At 31.2% G+C, this 22,218-nt stretch overlaps 1 protein-coding gene across 1 annotated transcript in view; it reads right to left on the reverse strand.

The window, feature by feature from the left end:
- The window catches only part of LOC122271649 (low-density lipoprotein receptor-related protein 4), a 397,919-nt gene that overhangs the window by 93,906 nt on the left and 281,795 nt on the right, over window positions 1-22,218 (reverse strand). The window contains exons 12-14 of the mRNA XM_043053650.2: window positions 15,060-15,450; window positions 13,148-13,365; window positions 1,408-1,584 (exon numbers count right to left, since the gene is read on the reverse strand). Of these exons, the coding sequence (XP_042909584.1) occupies window positions 1,408-1,584; window positions 13,148-13,365; window positions 15,060-15,450 (786 nt within the window). The remainder of the gene's footprint in view (window positions 1-1,407; window positions 1,585-13,147; window positions 13,366-15,059; window positions 15,451-22,218) is intronic.

The following is a 22,218-nucleotide window of genomic DNA, read 5'->3' on the forward strand; positions in this document are numbered from 1 at the left end:
ATATGTATATATATACATAAAGAAAAACATTCGACATCGTTGAGCTTATTCCGTAACTGCTTTTGCAAATAAAATAAAATTAAAAAACGCATACTGTTCTGCCCAAAATTTCAAAAGCTAATGACTAAAATCTTAATCGTTTTAGTAATTTAAATACTTCACTACTGAAAATTAATGACTATATTGAAAACCATTTAAAAATAAAGGACATTTAATTGGATTTTTTGAAAACTTAAGTACAGTACATTAAAAAAGTGTTAAAATATGCAACAAAATGTAACTTGTTTTTAATTTTGTACCCATATTTGCTGTGTTTCCTAATTAAAAATTGTTGACATTCTTGGGAACGAATTTTAAAATACAAGGGGGGGGGGCAAGTAAGGAAAATAATTTTATACTTAATCTACACTTATTTTAGACATGCAAAAAACTTTTATTGGGAATGATTCCCAACGAAACCGATGTCATATTTAATAAATCTTGTTTAATAGTACAAAATAAAATTTGTAGAAAACCCCTTATCATTTTGAGCTTTCTTTTGAAAAGTACGAAAGCTACTTAGAAAATTGTTTGAATTTTTTAAAATTTTTAAGATATTCAAATCGGATTTTTTTATAGTTGCCAAACACAATTTACTTCAAAATTAGAAAAAACAAATTTACATTTTTCACACGCTAGTGCAGTATAAAATAACTATTTTTCTACTAGTTACTTATCACTTAGTTGTAAGCAATTTTTTCTCAAATTTCGAAGCAAAAATTTTGTGAATTTTAAATTTCTCCAAAAATTTTGTTCAATTTTATTGAATGCTTTAAAGTTATAGCAAAAAAAGGGTAAGACGAAAAACATAGTTTTTTATAAAAATGTCCAAATCTCCATTAATATTTACGCTAGTTTTGCAAAATTTTGTGCAATTCTTACGTATGATGATCAGAATAATTGCTGCAAGTTACAAATTTAATGTTACATGTTTTGGCAAAGGGTGTTCAAAAACGCCTTTTTTTTTGCTCTGAATTTATTGTCACATCCTCAAACCTCCGAAAGCTTTGAACTTTATTGATAAGAATGAGAAATCGCACATCCTAAAACATTTCTAAATTTATAAAATAATTCCCTAAGTATTTTTTGAGAAAGTTCAAAAAATGTGCTAACATAGAAGTGTTTCCATTATTTTGTCCAACCCCTGTATTTGCATCTATAGATTCTCACTGAACCTCTTATCATTACTCATATCCGCCAGACTATAATTGTTTCTTTTTACTATTATTTAAATATAACTAATAAATGCATCTGAAATCTCAGCAAATATTCTAGGCAGCTAACTAATTTAAATTGTGGCTTTCAAATTATGGGCTAAACAAAATATGCAGCATAATATATTTATAAAATTTCAATCATTTTTATTACCTGCGGGTTGTCTTAACGGATGCACAACTATAATGTCCATAGGAAAATGCAGTTTAGTATGAAGCGTAGTTGCATTTCTCCCCGTGAACTTATTCGCCCGATGAATACTTTTAGTTTGCCAGTCAGTCCAAAATAAATGATCTTCAAACACAGTTATGGCAAAGGGATGAGGCAATTCTAATAAAAAATTCAAAATACAAAAATATACTTATTATAATTAAAAATCATTTATATAAATGAGCCAAAACGGCACGACATACGTATATGAAAAAGCCGAAATGAATATTTTTCAATTATTCATGTGAGTTATCAGTCATATTGATGATCACATACACGGTACGTTACAATTATGTCGCCAAAATGAAACAAAAAAGGTTCAAATACAAGCAAAGAAACCCATCAAAATAGGAACATTGGATCGTATTCTATCTGCCAAGGGACATTATAAGCGGTTACTATAAGTAATTAGCCGATTAAAAACTTAAGTCGCTTCAAATATATATAAATAGGAAGTAACGGTCGAGATGTTTCAAGCGTTGAAAAACAGTCGACCAATTTTAAGACTTGTCAGACGTGAATGCGAAGAAACAAAAGTGATATGAAATTTAAAACGAAAAATTGAAAAGTAGAGGTGAGAAAAAAAAAATAGAAAATCCACAGTAGCCGAGAGAGAAAAAATATGAGAAACAGAGCAAGAAAAACCACAGTGGCTAATAGGAGAAAATCGGGGTAAAATGCATTTGCATGTGTTATGGAGAGGAGGTGAGGAACTGTTGTTGTTGGTGTTGTTGTTAATTTACGCCGCACTAGAGCTGTACAATGGGCTATTGGCGACGGTCTGGGAAACATCCCGGAGGATGATCCGAAGACATGCCATCACAATTTTGATCCTCTGCGGAGGGGATGGCACCCCCGCTTCGGTAGCCCGACGACCTGCGCGCGAAGTCGAGCACTTTACGGTAGCACAGTTTAACGAGGACCCATACCGAGGACCATACCGCAAGTGGTCACCCACCCGCACACTGACCGCAGCCAGTGATGCTTGACTTCGGTGATCTGCTGGGAACCGTGTCTTAACGATCAGTCCACTGCGGGACCTTAAAGTCGACCCTTGTAGGTGTGAGGAACTAATGTCGCTAAAAGGAAAATCAGTATTCGTATGAATGCTGATATGAATTCAGTTTTTCACCTATTTTCCAATTATATGTTCTTGAACGTTTGAAACATGTCGACTGTCATCTCCTATTTAAAAACTTTTTGAAGAGAATGAAGTTTTTAATCAGAGCTTGCATGTTTGAGAAGATGGGCCATTCCATACGGCGTTGATTAAATTTGAGTATCCATCGACACACTTTGAGTATCTTTTATTGCAGTATTGATCGTAAATGTGTAACGTGTAAGAAAATACAATATAAATAAAAAGATTAAGATTGATTATGTGATTGATTATTGTTATCCATATTAAGTTTATTTCCCAACCCTCTCCAGTATCCGATGATAGTATTAGTAATGCTAAGTTCTGGTGGGATGTATGATTTTTGGTTATGAATACTTTGCACTTTATTTTTAGCCACGTTATTTTGAAGCACTCTGTTCACAGCAATTATAACGAACAGCAATTTTACAAAATAGCAGATATTTACACTTGTATACACAATACATTTACATTAGCCTATAAGTACTTTATCGGAAAATTCCCCTGAATCAGAGGATTATCTTAGAAAACATGATTATTCTGAGTAAGAATTCAAAGGCGACTTTGCTCTCGGTACGCTGTCGTTTTGAGATATAAAGAGGTAATAAGTTAAAGGCATAAGAAAGTAAGTTGTTTGCTGTTGTGAATTAAATTATTATCTTCCGAAGCAAAGCAACCAGTTTAAAATCTCGTTTAGCTACAATTTGACGAATTTATAATAAAAAATATCATTACATTGGTTAGCACTAAACAATCATTAGCGCATAATATAAACGCAATTCAGGGAGAGAAAGTTTTATGGGGCGTAAAAAGTCATATTTAGCTGCAAGAACTGACGCTTTTTGTTTGATCAGAATTTGCGATTCCAAATTTCATGAATAACACTGGGGAAATATTTTTCTTGTTTGTTTACTGTTGCATTAGACTATTAAACTGATATCATATACGTTCGTATCACTTATTTCAAACATGTATTTGGTTCCTCTTTCCAAGTCCCATTTTTTAAATGATATTTTTAGTATATTTTTTGTAAAAATGTACAAATTTATAAGCATTATATATTACAGGGGTTCTCATACATGTTACGACAAACTTGCAGAGTGTTAGGGCACATCATCAGGATTAAAATTGCATAGGAACTCATGCTTAGAAATGATGACATACACTGTTAGAGGCGCTTCTCTATTATGAACATTAAATGAAAAATAGACCCTAAAATTAATGAAATTATTAAATGAAAAATAGAATATTAAATGAAAAATAGATGATTATTAAATGAAAAATAGAATAATTAATTTGCAGTTTTAATCCTGATGTTATGCTCTAACTCTTCTACATCCTACGTTATACATAATGTTTTTAAACTAGTTAAAAATGTTATAAAATGTCATTTAAAAAAATTAGATTTAAAAATAAAACAAATTTCGGATTTGAAATCTCCGCACCCATATTAGACAATTGCAAGTATTTGTATAAGTGTAACAAAAAAGTTGCTTTCCAGTGTAATCTAAAAAGTAAAAACAACCGGATGGCTTGTAAAATAAACCTGATTTAAAGCATTTAAAAATATATTTTCTGCAAAATATTGTGCTGAATTGTCAAAATATAATTTTTAAATACTCTATCATCTTTAGTGATTTAATATGACATATTTCAAAAGCAAATAATACGAAGAAATAACCATTCTACTTTAAATCACTCTTTCCTTCCTACTCCCCTACATATTCTAAGTCAGTCACTTCCTCATAAAATTCTTCCAAGTCATTCATCTGAAACTTAAGTCAGCCTTCTGGGGTTCGTCAGGGGTGCAGTGATGTCTCTTCAGCCCCTACCCCCCATAGCAACAGAAGTCCATCATAAGAACTTTAGTGACACAACTGAAAAATGGAATTTTTCAACCGTCAAGGCGGTTACAGAAATGTATTATAAGAACCACATCAAAAAAGAATAAAAAATGGACTCTAAAATTGATGGGCTCCCAGATAGCCCTGCTTTGAAAATGTGGAGAAAATGAGAGAAAAAATGTAGGGAAAACGGTGAAGAAAGCGTTTTGACCGCATAGCCTCAGGATGATCAATTATGTAGGTTGTCATTTATGATCTGAAAAAAATGAAGAGGAAAAAAAAAGTTGTTTTAAAGTCCTGTGAAGGACCCAGAGTCGGAGTTTGACAGAGAAAATCCAAGTGACGTTATGGCCAAGGGGTATAATAAACCTATATTCTCAGTAATATTTTTACTTTAAATAGAGAATTCCTCAAAAATGCTTTTTTTTTAATCTGTCGGTAATACTTATTTATAACCATTCATATAACTTCTGAAATTGAACTTTGAATATAAAAGTATAGTTTTCGCAGTGAGCCTATAAAAGTACGAGTAATAGTAATTTTAATGGATATTAAATATTTGTAAAATGTCAAAAATGTATTTCACTGGTCCATTTTCAAAGATATATTTCACTGTTATAAGTTTTATATTTTATAACCGACGTTAAACAGCTAACCCAATATTGAATTCACAACCATTAATGTTCCACTCTGAAGCCTTGTAAATTTGAACCCAATCTAGCAGACAAGGGAAATCCTGGATCAGGAACTAGGACAAACTAGCCTTCGTGTAGGAATTTTTTGATGGAACTTACTGACTATTTCTATATATGGAGAAGTAAATCTCTCACAGTCAGCCCGACTGCAAGAGGATTTTAACCCATGATCCCTTCACCTCACTGTGGTCGGTGTGAACCATGAGCAAAATTCTTATCCATCACTCAACGTTGAGATTTGAGCCTGAGTCACATCACTAGGAAGTGAGTGCTCTATCCCTTCAGCCACCTCGACTCTGTTATAAGTTCTAGAGCGTGCTGTGGGTGCATGCTGTGCTAAGTCGAACGATCTTATAGTACTTTTAAAACTTGATTACGCAATACTTTTATTGAACTATAAAGAAAAGACTACTCAATTTGAAAAAATGAAAAATTGCTGCTTTAAATTTTGTATCAAGGTTGCCATCAGGCGTTTGAATTTGGCAGGGAAAATCCAAATGATGTCATTTCTAAAGTGGATGGTAACTCTATAGTTTAGCAGTAATATTATTATTTCAAGCAGATGATTTCAGAAAGAGAATATAGTTTTTTTAATCACTCTAAGAATGCATGTTGATAAAGGTCAATAACACAACTGAGGAAACCGAAAGGACCCCGTCCAAATCTTATGGAAATTAATTCCTTGTCAAATTGGCTGAAAATTTAATATGTTGTGGTTCAAAGCATTTAAATTTTCTGATCAAAAGTTCGTATTGATGCAAAGTGCGAAAATGGATAGTTTCCAAAATACGGAGCCTCAAACATAAGATGTGGGGTCATATATCTTATGACCAACAAAATCACGGGCAGCAACGATCACTGTGGTGAAAGGTGTGTCAAGTGAGCGTAGCTAGCTACTATATCTGAAAATATTGGTTATAACAGGGCTCGAAAAAACTCAGAAATTTTACCCGTCCCTGAGGACGGCTTGTCCAACAATGAACCCGTCCTCTTTTGAAACTAACCCGTCGCTTCTAAATAAATAAAAATATTATTTTTTCTTATTTATTACAAACATTTATATAAATCACACAATGAATTAGTACATACTAGTATTATATTCTACAGTAATAAAAGCAATACTAGGTTACTAATAGTAAAACCTAGCATTTCTTTTATGAAATAATTTAAATCAAATATGACGTTTGCCAGTTCCACAATCAAGCCGTCCCGCAGTGGACTGATCGTTAAGACACGGTTCCCATCAGATCACCGAAGTCAAGCATCACTGGCTGCGGTCAGTGTGCGGGTGGGTGACCACTTGGATCAGCCTGCGTAGGGAACGAGGGTGTGCGGTATTGGTCCTCGTTAAACTGTTCTACCGTAAAGTGCTCGACTTCGCGTGCAGGTCGTCGGGCTACCGAAGCGGGGGTGCCATCCCCTCTGCAGAGGATCAAAATTGTGATGGTATGTCTTCGGATCATCCTCAGGGATGTTTCCCAGACCGTCGCCAATAGCCCATTGTGCAGCTCTAGTGCGACGTAAATGAACAACAACAACAACAACAACAACACAATCAAGCCAATGATTTACAGAGGTTTCTGCACAGAAATCTGAAAGGGGTTTTCCATTTAAGAGGATGTTCATAATTGCGTTTAACGCCTATGTAATGTGTTTTTTTGTAAGTTCATTGCTGAAAAGTCCCTTTCAACTGCTGCAGTACTCCCAGACGGAAAAAACATCAATCCACCATGCACAGTACGTTGCTGTACGGTATTTCTAGACTAGAGGGTAATTTTAGAAGTAAGGTGCTAGACTCGTGTAAGATAACAAAAATTGAAAGTGTATCACGAATACTAACGGGAAAATGGCCGTCCGCGCGGACGTCTGATTCCAGAAATTCGTTGTTCGCGGGAAATTTTTGACCGCCGAGGACGGGCGGACGGGCTGTTTTTCGAGCCCTGGGTTATAATTTAGTGGGCTAACGCTAGCTACTTATTTAAGGGCTATAACATATGTAAAATCCAATCCGACAACTTCCACGTGTTTTATATTGGTTAACCCTTGCGAAAAATTAAGGCATTTTTGAGGTTGCTTTGAGGTGTCAAAGTTGATTTGAGGTTTATTCGAAGTAGATTTAAAAAACAACCTCCCAAGATGTATAATCAAAGTGTATGAAATTTTTTCTTATTCACACTTGAGGTTGTTTTGAGGTTGATGGAAATCTATTTTAGACCAACCAGTATAAGGAAGTTATTTTTGAGATGTGCGGAATTATTTTTTCTGCATTTCAAGACAATGCGTATATTTGAGGTGTGAGTAATTTCCCCCGATATAAACTAAAATTATTTCTGAGTTATATATAAGGTTGATTTTGTGAGGAGTAAATGAGGTTAAAATTGAGGTTGATTAATGAGGTTATTTTTGGTACGAAACATAACCTCATTTTCTACTTCAGGTGCATTTTTTTACATCAACCTCAAAAACAAATTAATTTATTGTAAGGGAATGCTAATACTGTGACGGTATTAGAGAGTTGAGAATTTTTATTTATGTTTGAAGCTTCGCATCTCGGAAACCATAAATTTTTGGACATTTTTTCAATACGAGCTTTTGATATAAGAAGTGTTGAACTAAACATTTTAGCCAATTTGACGGAAAATTAATTTTTATAAGATTTGTAAGAGGTCTTTTGAGTCATAGTTTTGTTTTCCTAAGGGACCTTAAAAAAACTTCGGGGGTTATAATTATTTAATACAGTTTATTTGAAAGAAATTAAAATTTATTTTCAGAAATAAATTTGTAAAAATCACTTGACTATCCGTATAACAGTTTTTGAAATGACATCATATAGTGTAACACCAGTTCAGCGTTAAATCCTAACATCCATTCTTTAAATCACAACATATTTTAAATTTCACGATGTATGTTCAATAAAGCTCAAATAGAGTTTGTGTTCGCGTTGAGAGAATTCATAATGCATTGCCAAATCTCTTCATTGTGGTTCAAATTAATATTAAGATTGAAGCAAAATTTGAATATATGTTCATGGCTCAAATCGTTCCAAAATATCCAACAGTGTTAAATATAACAAAACAAATTTAGTTCGAATAAAAATATTAATTTTTAAATGTAATAATCCAATTCTAAACTGTTGGGTGACATTTTTACATTTTGAGAAAAAAAGTGCAACCCTGCACTTTTCTTATCAATATAAAATCATGTTTAACGTTTTGAAATAAATATTGATACGATAATGATTTGAAGGAAAGAAACGATGGTATCTAATGTTAACCTAGCATTAATGTTCAAGAGAGTTTTGATAAAATCTTCAAACGATTAATATAAAGTACAAAAGAAATTATACTTTATGATTTGGATGATTTAAAACATTTTTTCATCTTGCTTAAATATATGGACTTCAATAACAAATAAAACTATAATAAATAAAATTTTATATTTTTAGTATAAAATTATAAGTGATTAGAAAGCAATTGTTTCCAAAAAAATTTCTCGTCGTGTCAACAACTAAAATAGTTATTTTGCCACTTTCTCATAACTTCTAATTAACCTTTGACATCTTTTCTTTGCAGAATTTTAATTGGTTAAGAACCAAAACGAAAAACACTTTTACCAAATTAGTTTTGTGCATTAGAATATTAACTAAGAAAAGATAAGATTTGGGAGATGAATTAAATGATAAACATTATTTAAATTTGAGGATTTTTTTCATATAAGATTAATCAAAGGAATTTTTATCGTTTTAATTCTGAAATTAATAAATCAACTGACAACTACACTTGAAATAATTGTGATATATTAACATTTATAAAAATAAAAAAAGAATAAAAACAATGGAAAACAATTAAAGAAAAAATACATTCATTCACATTTCTTTAGAAACATAATACCTTAGGTGAATTTGTTATATTCAATCTACAACAAAATAATTGGTATAGTCAAAGCGTAACTTAAAATTATTAAAATTGCTCAAAATTGTCAAGATTTACTACCGCTACCTTTAAATAAATTAAAATTATTCTTAAATGCATTATTTTAAATGCAATTAAAAATAAAGCATCAAAATATATAATTTTTACTTTACGTCAAAAACTATCTGCTACTATGAAACTAGTTATTGAAAAATTGGTTGATGAAAGATATATACTTTTATCGATCATTGTACAAATAAAAATCCCAATTAGGAAAATTATCATTTTAGAATAAAAATAACAAAAAATCTGGAATATAACAATTATTATGATACTAATAATAAGAGAGTATACACTTAAAATTATTAGTTTGAAAAGAATCTTTATTTGTTCTCTAATGCTGTTTTTTATATATAGTTAGAAAGTTTAATAAATCATTATTGATCAAATCTCAATTTAATGTATGTATGAAATTTTTTGAATTTTTTCGTTGAACACTGTGAGGTAATTTAAAGTAATAATTTTAAAGGACCCTTTGTTTTGTCATTCACTTCTTAAAAAATTTGGTTCTATTTTATTTTTTAAACAAAACAAGTTTCTTTCAAACATGCTTTCTAATTAAAGAAAAAAAAGTTTTAAAAAAAATTAAAAAGCTTTTTTATTTATTTGGCTGTAGATTTAAAACTGCTAGATAAAGCAAATATTATAAATACACTGTTTTGATAATTAACAAAAATGTTGCGCTCACAATATTCAAGTGATTAAATGATTGGCAATGTATATTTTAAAATAAACTTATTAACTAAAGTTATTTTACTTGAATATAAATAAAAATATTTGAAAAGTAAAATCAATAAATATAGAAATTTAATGGATAGAAAAAAAATTGCAGTTTAATCACAATGTAAACAAATACAAGGGAATATTTTTTTATATATTACGTCATTAAATTAAAAAGAAAAAATTCTTTTCAATTAGCAAACTTAGAGCAGTTGCAGACGTTTGATGGCACATTTTTTTTCAATTATGAAACTTTTACATGCATCAATTGCATTTGAAAACAATTTTAACACTTTAATGAATACGATGTGTTTCCAATTATAGCTCTTCATTTTTTTGCAATTTTTTCTTTTCTATAAAGGCTAAAAATGAACTTTTTTTCCGATTGATTCAAAAAAAAAAAAATCCATCTTCGACATTAAAATATGACTATTTGCCCTAAAACATCAATAAAAGACTCCTCTGAACACATGACAAGGGAAAAGGTACATTAAACTAAAATATTTTATGTACTTTTTCCTTCGATTTTTATATATTAAACGAGAGTTAAAATTTATTTTATGGTTTGAAATGACTTTTAGAATGTGGGTAAAATCGTTATTGTAGGAGAACAGCGTAGGAAATTGCTTTTTCCGGTGGGAAAGGTAGGTTTACTTCCGACAGCAAGTGGTAAAGGGGGAGGGGGTATAAAAAGGACCTTATGTTGCGGGCAATATTTTCTAGCTCTGGTACTTGCCCACTTCCGTCACCCACACCTCTGAGGTTATAGTAATTGCTGAGATAGAAGTTCAGCTACATTGGTTTTTCAAATTTTGGGAGATTTATATTACTATTGCAAGATGAATGAGAAAAGATCTGCCAAAACACAACTCTGAGAGCGGTCCTTTATTGCGCGACTTATTGCTCCATTAATTTTGAGCTTTATTTCTTGGTGAAGATTTGAGCTTTATTTCTCTATCCTCGTGAACAACCACTCTCTCTCTCTCTGAGGTTATTTTGTGCGATGTTTGAGAAACACAGAAAGGGGGAAGAAATGTTTATAGTGACAGAAAATCTGACATTAATTTTATGTTTTGTGATGTGTAATTACACTTAAAGGAAGGCGCAATAAATAACATTTATGTAAGAAATATTAAAAGAGCTTTGATTTAGTTACTATATTGCGCTGGGCAATAAGTATGCTTCCTTATGCAAGTCTGATTGAAAAAATAGACATTTTTAGATTGAAATTAATCTGAATGTCTGAATGACTGCAATTTCGTTTGTATCGGTAATAAAACATTATATAATATATATATATATATACAATATATACATGTAGGAGTTTATGGGGCATAGGAGGAAATAATAACAATAGATCAATAATCAAACTTAACATTTAATGGAGAAAAAAAGGAAATGAGTTCGACAGTGATATCATGACTGGTGATAGCTGCCTACACGCAGTGCCGGATCAAGTATGAATGCGAAATTAGATTGTTCTACGGAAAAAAGTTAGAGTTAATTGAAAATTTGAGACTTTTCCCGTCTAGACTCGATGGCACCGTGGATACCGGGGGTTTCCCTTCTGGAGATTCTGGCGCCTTACAACGAGAAAGATAATGAAATGATGACAGATGATGCAATTCGGCTTGCTCTTACATATATATATATTTCCTATGCATATTTTATAGGTTATTTAGTCTATAACTTATTGAATTTAGTTGAAAACTTTATGATTTCCGAATAAAGAGTTACAGTTTACATAACTACTTCTAAACAACTATTATCAAGAATGGATGACATAGAGAATGTCGTTATATTTGCCAACTCCATCTTGGCAATCCAATCAGTAACATCTGTTGATTTTTCAGACTCTCTTGGAATTAAAAGCTGTAAGGAGAATTTTAGGCTACTTTTGTCCTTACAGAAGAATATTGTGTTACAATGGGTATCTTCTTCTCACGGTAATATCTATGGAAACGAGATGGCAGATCTGCTAGTTAAAAAAAGGAACTGGTACTTTACAGAGCTCCCAAAGAGAAATTCCAAACTCTTTCATAAATAGAATCATTAAAAACACGCTAAATAAGAGTTATAAAAACAATTTAAATGAACAAATTGGTGACAAGGTCTGAAAGGAGACTCTGAATAAGATCCCTGATCTCCCGGGTCGCAATGCTGTTGCTGCTTTTAGGTTGTAAGCCAGACACGGCTGCCTCGCCGCCCACTTCCATAGACTTAAAGTCTTTCCAAACTGTGTCTTGTGAGGGAATGACTTCCCAGTGAATGCTGAGCATTTGGGGATTTGCCCCGCAGTTACTGGAAACATCTATGCATATACTGGAATGCTAGAGAACAGTTGCAGGCACTGCTGACTGACTGATTTTCTGTTTATATTTCGATTGTTGATATTCTATTTAATGTTTCTTTGTTCTAATTATGTTTGTATTTCGAATGTTTTACTGCTTTTAATTTTTTTACTTATTTGTAATTCCTTATGGGTCTGTGCGTAGTGTTTTTACACTCCAGCCGAATGATGTACACATCAAGTGCTGTTGCTAGAAATTTTAAAAAAATTGAAAGTTTTCACAAACGGGGAATTACAATATAGTATTAATTATACTCAACAGCGTAATGAATGTTTACGGTATTTTTTTTATATAAACTGATGAAAACTATAGATTATATTGAAGGTAAAGTTTGATATGAAAAAAACAAACATTAGTGAGTGTCGGCTATATCAAACAAAACTTTAAAGAAAATACTAACTCGTAATAAGGAAATCAACAAGTCATTCAAATTTTATATTAACTAAGGCTGAAACAACAACATCGATGAATATTAGTAGGGTGCCATGAAGTTTTGGAACTCGCATTCACTTGAAGTTAATAAATCTCATGAAAATCTAAAATAAATAAGAAACTTCTAGAGCAGACATATTTCCTGTTCTAGCTCCTAGTTTTCGTTCAAAATTGTTTGAACAGATCACATTGCAAACAATAAAACCATAAATAAAAGAAAAATATAGTTGAAATCACAACTCCTCAAATCACAACGAGTATGATATTGAGAAGGATGGTTGATTTTACGAAAATATTGGAATAAGAATTTAATCCTTTAAAACTCTTAAAGTAATTTTTCTTTGAATAACAAGTTCACTTTCTGCAACGTTATCTGTTTAAAAAAATTGAACTAAAATGAACGCTTGAAGAAGAATTTATGCTATGTAACACGAATTTATCCTCAACTTTTTCTTTGCAATACGTTTTTAAAAATTCGTCAATCTGATTTAATTGTCAATCTTAATTAAAACGCTTTTATTCCATAACTCACCTTTCTCAATAACTCTTTTTCGTCCACTTCCATCTAAGGCTGAAGTCTCAATGACATGATGCTTAGCATCAGCCCAATATAATCTTTGAGATGGATAATCTATTGTTAAACCATTCGGCCAAAACAGAGAAGTATCCACAATAGCTTTCCTTTCACTTCCGTCCAGCATAGCCTTTTCTATTCTGGGTCGACTTCCCCAATCAGTCCAGTAGAGTGTTCTAAAGTCATTAAAAAAATGAAAAATGTACACTTATTTACTTTATTAAAAATTATAATCTTTTTGAAACTAGTTTCTGAAAAATCAAAAATCTGCTGCTGTTATTGTTGTTTCTAATGCCACTTGCCAATACCAAGAAGCTTGCTTGGCTAAATCGAATTTAAGGCAGAGGGTGCGTTTCTTGTCTTTCAGTGGCGCCATCTATAGCCAAGAATACGACTTCAGCTAGACACACGACACAGTCCGATTTAGAGGGTGGACCCATTTATTCATCCACAGATCGTAATTTTGACAAGAGAACTATCCATACCCAATTCAGTACTACCAGAGGTATTGATTTGTTATAAGAACTTATGGGACTTTGTGACCTGACAGATTTGACGTGCATCAGTCATCGTTTACTGCCAGGGGAATCTTCGTTGGCAGGGAACGAACTCACGACCTCTTGGACATGGGCCCAATGCCCTACCAACCAGACCCCATTTAAATTCTAAAATCTTAAATACTGATGTAATGGTGCTTCTTTATCTATCATAAACTCGTACAGAATCATTAAGTGTTTAGGAAGCAGCTTACATCTCTTATATTTTTACAAGTGCCTTTACATATGCACATAATTTAAGTTGATTATGAAGATAAATATTCCTAAAATATTTTTAATATTATATATTTTTTGAATAAGCGACATTAATTATAAGTTTTTTAAAAATCCCATTATACATGAGATAGACAAAATTGTTTTCCATTTACAAAGATTAAATACATTATGGCTGTTATCTTATACGACGCCACAAAATACAAATTTACCAATTTTAAGATTCTAAAGTTGAACAAGCAACAGATATCAAAAAGAATGATAAAAAATTCCTAGCCAGTGCTCTTAATATATATTTTTAAAATCCTTACCATGTACGAAATAAAAAATATATACATTATGGAGGTCACAAATTAGTATGTGAACGAGGGAGAAACAAGCAAGCTAACGAAATTTAACGAATCACAAAGATGAAAAACATCAAAATTTGTAAGATTGGTCAACTTAATATTATTCATCTTAATGTATTTTTAATAACCACTTTATAACTCCTCTCCAGCAAACAAACAGATTGTATTTTCAAATCCACCTTTCTCTGTAGTTTCGTTGGAGTTTAAGTGGGCCTTTTCAGTTTTTCTTTGCTTGAGTAAATATTTTGTTACTCCTAATGTGTGAATGTGTTTTTTTTTACTTCCTTTTTTTATATACCCGTAGATGAACAACTCAACCCATTTTATGGGTTTTACGACTACTAATTTTCAACTCCATAGCCTTGTAATTTTGAACCTAATCCAGAAGACAAGGAAACTCCTGGATCGAGTATTGAGGGAAATTTGCCTTCTTGGAGGACTTTTTGATGAAGCTAACCCGTATTTGCGTTACATGGAGAGGAAGACCGCGAGAACCTCCCAGGGTTAGCCTGACGGCAAGGGGAGTCTAACCCATGATCCGTCTACCACAGAGGATATTTCACGTCAGCACTGTGGTCGATGCAAGCCGGATGCGGAATTTGTATCAACTGGGATTCGAACCCGGTTCGCCTCATTGGGAGGTGAACGCTCTATCCCCTGAGCCATCGCGGCTCTACTTCCTTTTTTTCTGTCAAAAATTCTGAACATGCATAATAACAATAGTCATAATGAAACAGCTTGTATACTTACCCTTCTTCCGGGTTAACTACTATAGCCCGCGGTTTTTCCAAATTTTTCCAAATTAAAACTCTCCTCATCGACCCATCAAATGCTGCAACTTCAATTCTTGAAGTGCCTGAATCAGTCCATAATATTTTCTCTAATGGCCAATGGACAGCTAGACCCGCAGGACTTGTTAGGCCATAGGTAATCACATCGGCCACTCCTGAGCCATTAAAGTATGCAGATCGTATCACATCGGTAGTTATATCGGACCAAAATATGCGTCCACTTTCATAATGGAAATCGACAGCTATGGCATTCTGTAAACCACTTAATACTTTTGATGGTGGATCCATGCTCGATAGTGACACTATCCTTATGTCAGCTCTGTTTGCATACATTAAGTATGGATCAGGACCTATGGAAATCAGAAGAATAAGTCACACTTAAACTAAATACATAAACGATCGGATTGTATCAGAAACTATGGAAAATATGTTAGACTTATTCAAATAAAATATACAATAGCTCAAAAGAAGGATCAGTTGTAATCTAGAATGATTGTTTTCAGTTTAAACGAGAGTCTATAAAGGAAACGTGTCATTAAGTTTACTTAGATCATGGAAAATTGTTTAGAAATTAAAAAATACATATCTCCCGATTATGCTGTGTTTTTTGAATTTTAACACTATTGGTCACACTTAAGCAGAAAAAAAGTATATAGTCAATCAGATTGTATCAGAACCTATGGAGTCATATAGAATATGCTAGACTTATACAAATGAAATATGATATATCCTATTGGTCACACTTAAGCAAGAAAAGTATATAGTCAATCAGATTGTGTCAGAACCTACGGAGTCATATAGAGTATGCTGGACTAATACTAATAAAATATAAGCAAAAGTATAGGGTAAACTACGTACCCTTAAACTTCGACTTAAAAAAAACGAAAATGCGTAAAAAATCAGGACATTAACCAATCTTCTATCACTCGCCACAGATGGAATTCAAATCCCAGGTTTGAGTTTTCCTTGATTAAATTCGTTCAATACTTCTCTTCACCGTCCAAACTTGATTCTTGGGAGTCATTCTATATTTTGAAAAATTCCATTAATTTCGTTAATGATTTTTCAAGTATCCCACCATTTCCCAATAGTTGGAAGTCAACTTTAATTTTATCTGTTGCACCCTGGGGTTTCCTGCCAAATCATCTCACACCTGTTTCCAATCTCCCCCTCATTGTTATTTCCTTGTTCAAACTTATTCATCTGTCCCTATTGGTTAAATCCCTTCACACGTGTTTGCCTCTTTACTTCTCTACCTTCATTTGGAGTTTAGACACTGAAGAAGGTTCTTGTTTATAGAGTTGAAACTATAGTATGTAAATTTATGTACTTTGATTTGTGGTCCATTCATGTTGCTTTTTGCTTTAAAACATACAAAAGATCATAAAGAATCAGTGATTATCTAAAATTGTTGTTTTTGATCGAGATAGCGAGATAACGGAAATTCGCCATTAAATTTGCTTAGTTGGTATGGAAAATTTTTTGAAAAATTAAAAATATCTTCTGGCTATGCTGCTTTAATTTTAATACTTTTAATCACAAAAAGCATTCTTAGAAGAAATACAATTTCAGTTGAATGTGGAATTATTATTTTTTCTTCATTTTTTTGTGGTTACATGCTTGGATAAAATTATTTTAAAACTTCATGTTTTCAATGTATTTTTCAATAAACTGCTTCAAAATAAATAATAACATGTTTTTTTTTGTTCGTTAAAAAGTTTCAACTATAATAATTTATTATAAGTCTTATCTTTTATTTTTCATATAGAACGCAAACACAAATCAGAACATATTAAATAATATAACATCAAAAATAATTCAGATAGGTTTTCTAATGAAAAAAAATATTTAATGGTGTGATTTATTTATCGACGCAAACGAAAAAATACTAAGCTAATTTCAAAGTAGTCCTATTTAATGTTGTATAGAAATATTCGCCGATCAATTCGCCAATTTAAAAAAATATTTTGTAATATCTGAAAGATATACGGATTTCAATATATTTCGACTACAAGCCACCTGATTTTTAATCTCTAAGAAAAATATACAATGACTGCTTATCAACTAGAACAGTCTTTCAAAGTAAACATGTCTAAAAAAGCTGTCAGAATATCAAGGAGATTAATTTTTATTGTATGTTTAAGGGTTATTTTCTTCAGTATAAATGTATTAGTTAAGACTATGATAGATTATTTATTGTGTTTTTTTAAAGGAAACATATTTAAATTAAGCGAACCGCCTTATTCAGACAGCGGAAAAATTATTTGTAATTTTTTTTTTAACAAAAAAAAAATTTAAAATGTTCAGAATGCTAGCTCAGTTCTTTTTGTTACTTATAAAAGGTGTTTTTCAATATTCATTTTATGTTTTTCCTTAATATTTGAAAAAATGAAAACGAATTTCTAGATAATTAAGAGTGTTATTTCCCAGCAAAAAAAATTCTCCTACGTTAAAATCTTAAAAAATAATACTAAAGAGCAATAATATATATGTTTAATTACATCGAATTTCTGCCGAAAGAAAAACTTAAATCAATAAAAAGGCATTTTCCCCAGTTCGAAAAACTATTTCCGGGAAATGAAGGAAATGAGTTATTAATACTACTTAAACTGTTCGACTTACTTCATCAATAATTCATTGCAGTCAAAGTTATTAGCAACTCTGACTCGTAATTGAATTTTGATTGTAAAAAAGGCAATCAATAGAGGTAATTAACGTCATAATTTTAATTTAAGACGACACATTTGGGGAAACGAAAAAGGAAAAAAAAAACACTTTAGAAGTTTCAAATAAAAATGACTTGCACGAATTGATATGTTCTTTATGTATTCAACTGCGGAAGATTTAAATTGATCGCCGCCTGTACGCAAAGAATTAAATGTTTTGATTTTTTTTAGAACTTTTCAGTACTTTTTTTTCATTTTTTTTTAAATATTTTAATAGCTTTTGAAAGAAATATCCTTTCATGTTTGAAGTGAAATATTGCGTGTTTTAATTTAGTCTCGTGGAATGAATTATTTTTTATTTGGCGCTTTACGGGTTTTGGCCTCGAAAACTATTTTTATCTTGATATAACTCAACTTTTATAAGCTTTTTTTAAAAACGCTTAATCTATAAACTGATTGGTCTTTTACTGCAAGAAAAAGTTAAATAAAACCATAAGAAAAAACAATCTTTTCATAGAGCAAGATTAAACTTCAAAGATTTTTATTGTTGTAAAACACTGGGAAATGTTTGAAAATTATATTCGCTTTTGACATGTAGGGTAAATATTTATCCAATGTGGGCTAAATTTTTACATGTTAAAATCGAAAATGTTAACTAATCAAAACTTCAGTAAACTTGTGAAAAATGCTTCTAATTCAAAGAAATTCAATAGAAATCTTATATTATATTTCGCAAAGTGTCAATGGATTTTTATTATTAATCATTTCACAGATTTTAAAATGCTGGTATATTTCACATTTATATATATATATATATATGCAAATACTTTTAAAGTCTTTTGAAATAAATATTTTTTCATGATTGCTGCGGAATAAAACATAGTGAATTTTAACCAAGTCTCTACGAATAAGTTATTTTTGGTTTGGCACTTTGCGACTTAAATTAGTGTCATATTAACATTTATAGTTCCTTGCATTACGAAATATTTAAAAAAAAAAATGTTTTGCAATTTTTTATCTGTATGCAAGTTATTATTGTTACCTGCGAGAGAAAGTTATATAAAATAATCACACGATCTTATATTTTCCCTGAATGTGATTAAAGTTATTTATAAAAAATTGAGAAAATAATGAAACAAATTTTAAAATCATGTTCACTCTATAAAATATGATATCTACATAAGAAAATATGTGCTATCTACATTGTTAAATAGTTGACAAATCTTTAAACATTTGAAACTCTTGTATAAAATACTTCAAATGTATCCAAACAAAAAAGAAATTCCTCATTATATTTCGCTGGCAAACAACGGTTCTTGATTACTAAATTCTTTCAATGTTGGAAAGAATTTCTGGGGAAGTTATCATCATGATTAGATTAAAATTACTTAGGAACCAATATCAGGAAATGTCGTACTTGGCTGGAAGCGTTTCTCTACAATGACCAATTAAGATCATAATAGGGAGTAACAGTTTAACCCCTTCCATCTCGCTCCCGTGAAAATGACAGGGTGAGGTTTCGCCCTCTATTTCTCGCTCCCGTGATATCTCCGGGCTAGAGTGTTCACTAGTAACGCGCCAATAAGAATAAAACTAATTCATTTCTCTTGCCCGGAACACATTTTATTTTTAATTCTTATGCTGTGCCATAACTTCTCTAGAAGTTAGTCGCAGCATTTATGGGACCGCCTGTTACGCATGATGTTTTTCAACTTGCAGATAAGGCCGGGATAGCCTGGTCGGTAGGGCACTGGGCCCATGTCCGAGAGTTCGTGGGTTTGAACCCCGCCGGCCGAAGACTCCCCGTGTAGTAAAGTGACTGATGCACGTTATATCTGTCGAGTCTCAAAAGTCCTCCATGTTCCCATAACAAATCAGTACCTCTGGGGGTACAGGATTGGAGATCGATCGGTCTCTGATTCAGGTCAAAATTACGATCTGTGAATGAATAAATGGATGTATGAATAGGTCAGCCCTATAAACGGGTGTGACGTATGGTGTGTCAGAAAGTCGAATTCTTGACCATGGATGGCACCACTGAAAAACAAGAAACGCACACTCTGCCTTAAATTTGCTCGGTTTCACCAAGCAGGCTTGCTAGTATGGCAAGTAGCATTAGAAACAACAACAAACTTGTAGATTTCGTGAAAAATAGACTAAAAATGTCATCGAAGAACAGTAGTGTGGAGAGTGAAATCAGCAGGAAAAAAACATCTAATATGAATTGAAAAATTTCATGCAACAGAAAACAGAAAAAAAAAGATCGTTCTTTTGCGTTATTGAGTTATTCAAAAATTATCGTTTGTATAATTTTGAAACAAATTTATCAAATCAATAAAAGTATCTTTTGATTGAAAAATATAAGCTTGAATTTTCAATAAAAAAAATGATGGAAAGTTAATATGATTAAACTGAATATGCAGAAAACAAAAAAAGGGGCAATTCTCATTAATTTTTGTCAATTAATTAAGAGGATTTTGCGTACTAAAATTTAATCTTCAAAGTTTAAGAGGTTGACCTTAAGAGTTCTAATTTCTGCAGATGATGTTATTTTAAGTTATAAAATCAGAAACTTGTCAATTTTCGCTGAATACACAACTTTTTTCGATGGATTCGAAGCTTTTACTCTGGTTATATTAACGATAAGCTCTAGTATAAGGCTTACTCATTTCAGTTATGATAGTTTGATGTTGAAAATATGGCTTTCATAGTTCAGTTGTGGTTAAATGTTGAGCCTTTAAAGGATTTTTTTTCCATCTCTGTCGAAGCAATTTTTTTTTCAAAAATTTTTATAAAACCTGTTTTTTTCTAAGATAGTTTTGCTCATATAAAAACAATTCTACTAATACCGATGAAATGGAGAAATGGTTGATGAAAATGGAGAGATTATTTTCAGGTTTTAAGATTTTAATGAGAATGGAAAGATCTAAAGTGCGCAGAGTGTTACAGTAATTTAAGCTACATACACATTTTTAACAAAATAGTGCAAATAGTTTTCGAGCAATACACTTTCAAAAAAGCCTTGTTTTTTATCTTTTTTTTGATTTTCGCTTTGTTTCCAACATTAATAAGAATTATACAGTTTTGTCCCGTGTATAGCCATGGTTTACAAGATTACAATCTCTCTTAATCAATTTGTTACTCTGATTAGGATACCTAATATAAATAAAAATTGTCCATGTCACGGCTGTATAAATTATTGAAAATGGCGAAAAATTTCTTTAAAAATTTCGTGACTATGAATACAGTTGAAAAAATCATCTTAAAGATACTTGAAAACTAAATTTAAAATGATTTATGGTTAGAGCTTTACACAGCCAAAAATTTTAATCATAAAAAAAGAAATATTTGTATAATTCCTGCATATTATAGAATTTCTCAGGAGCTTGAACAGATTTTTTTTAAAATGTATAAATAGAATAATAATTCTGATTTCAAAATTTAATCTATTCGATTTTGTGTTTTAAAATAAATATTTAAATTTTCGATTGAGGAGGAAAAGTTTATTTTAAGCAATCTTTTATAGCTAACATTGCTTTTCCTCTACAGGTAAATAGATTTTGGTGTCATATTAAAGATAAAAATTGAGGTTCTTAATAGTTTATAGCTTATTTAATTAGAAACAAGCAAAATAAATTTTACACATGATCTCTGAACCTAAAAAGCTACCTTTAAAGATCACCTCGATTTGTGGATGTCATTTTAAATGCTTTCTTTTTTTCAGTAAATTCATTGTTTTTTCTAATGTGGCATGCATTTATATCGTACATGCTATCTATAAATTATATAATTATATAGTTATATAATTATGTAATTATATATTATATAGTTATGTAGTAATTATATAATTATATAGTTATATATAGTTAAAGTAGTTATATAGTTATGTAAGTTGTGTTTAAACACTCTGAGGTAGAAAAAGTTTTACAAGTAAAATTTTTTATTTTGAACGATAATTCTGGTCTTTTACAGTTTTTATAATCAAGTGAACTCAGTAGTAATGTAATAATGAATATTTAGCTTATTACTATTACATTACTACGTACTTGCTAATAATAAATATAAGACTACGCTTTTTAAGTTAACTAAAAAAGATAATGATACTCTTGTCACACCTACATAGAAATAACGTACCGTAAACCGGGGCGAGTCTACCCATTTTAGTTTTATTTAATTTTCACTATTTTAAATTGCAAATAAAAAAATTTTTATCGGCGAAGGACAAAGTTCAGACTCTAAGGTAGATGGCGCTGTAGTAGTTTGTTCCGTTTTTATTTATTTGGTGTCTTTTTAACCGACCTCTTCAAACGTCTTTTGAGATATTTGTATTGAAAATCAGCAAACTTTTAGTTGGTGCTCCGTAAGCATATTATTATTATTACTATTTTCACTTTGGTTAAGTGATAAACTTATCTAAGACTAAGATTACATTAATTTTATATGAAAAAAAAC

Source organism: Parasteatoda tepidariorum, chromosome 8 (genome assembly GCF_043381705.1).
Source record: "Parasteatoda tepidariorum isolate YZ-2023 chromosome 8, CAS_Ptep_4.0, whole genome shotgun sequence".
NCBI lineage: Eukaryota > Metazoa > Arthropoda > Arachnida > Araneae > Theridiidae > Parasteatoda > Parasteatoda tepidariorum.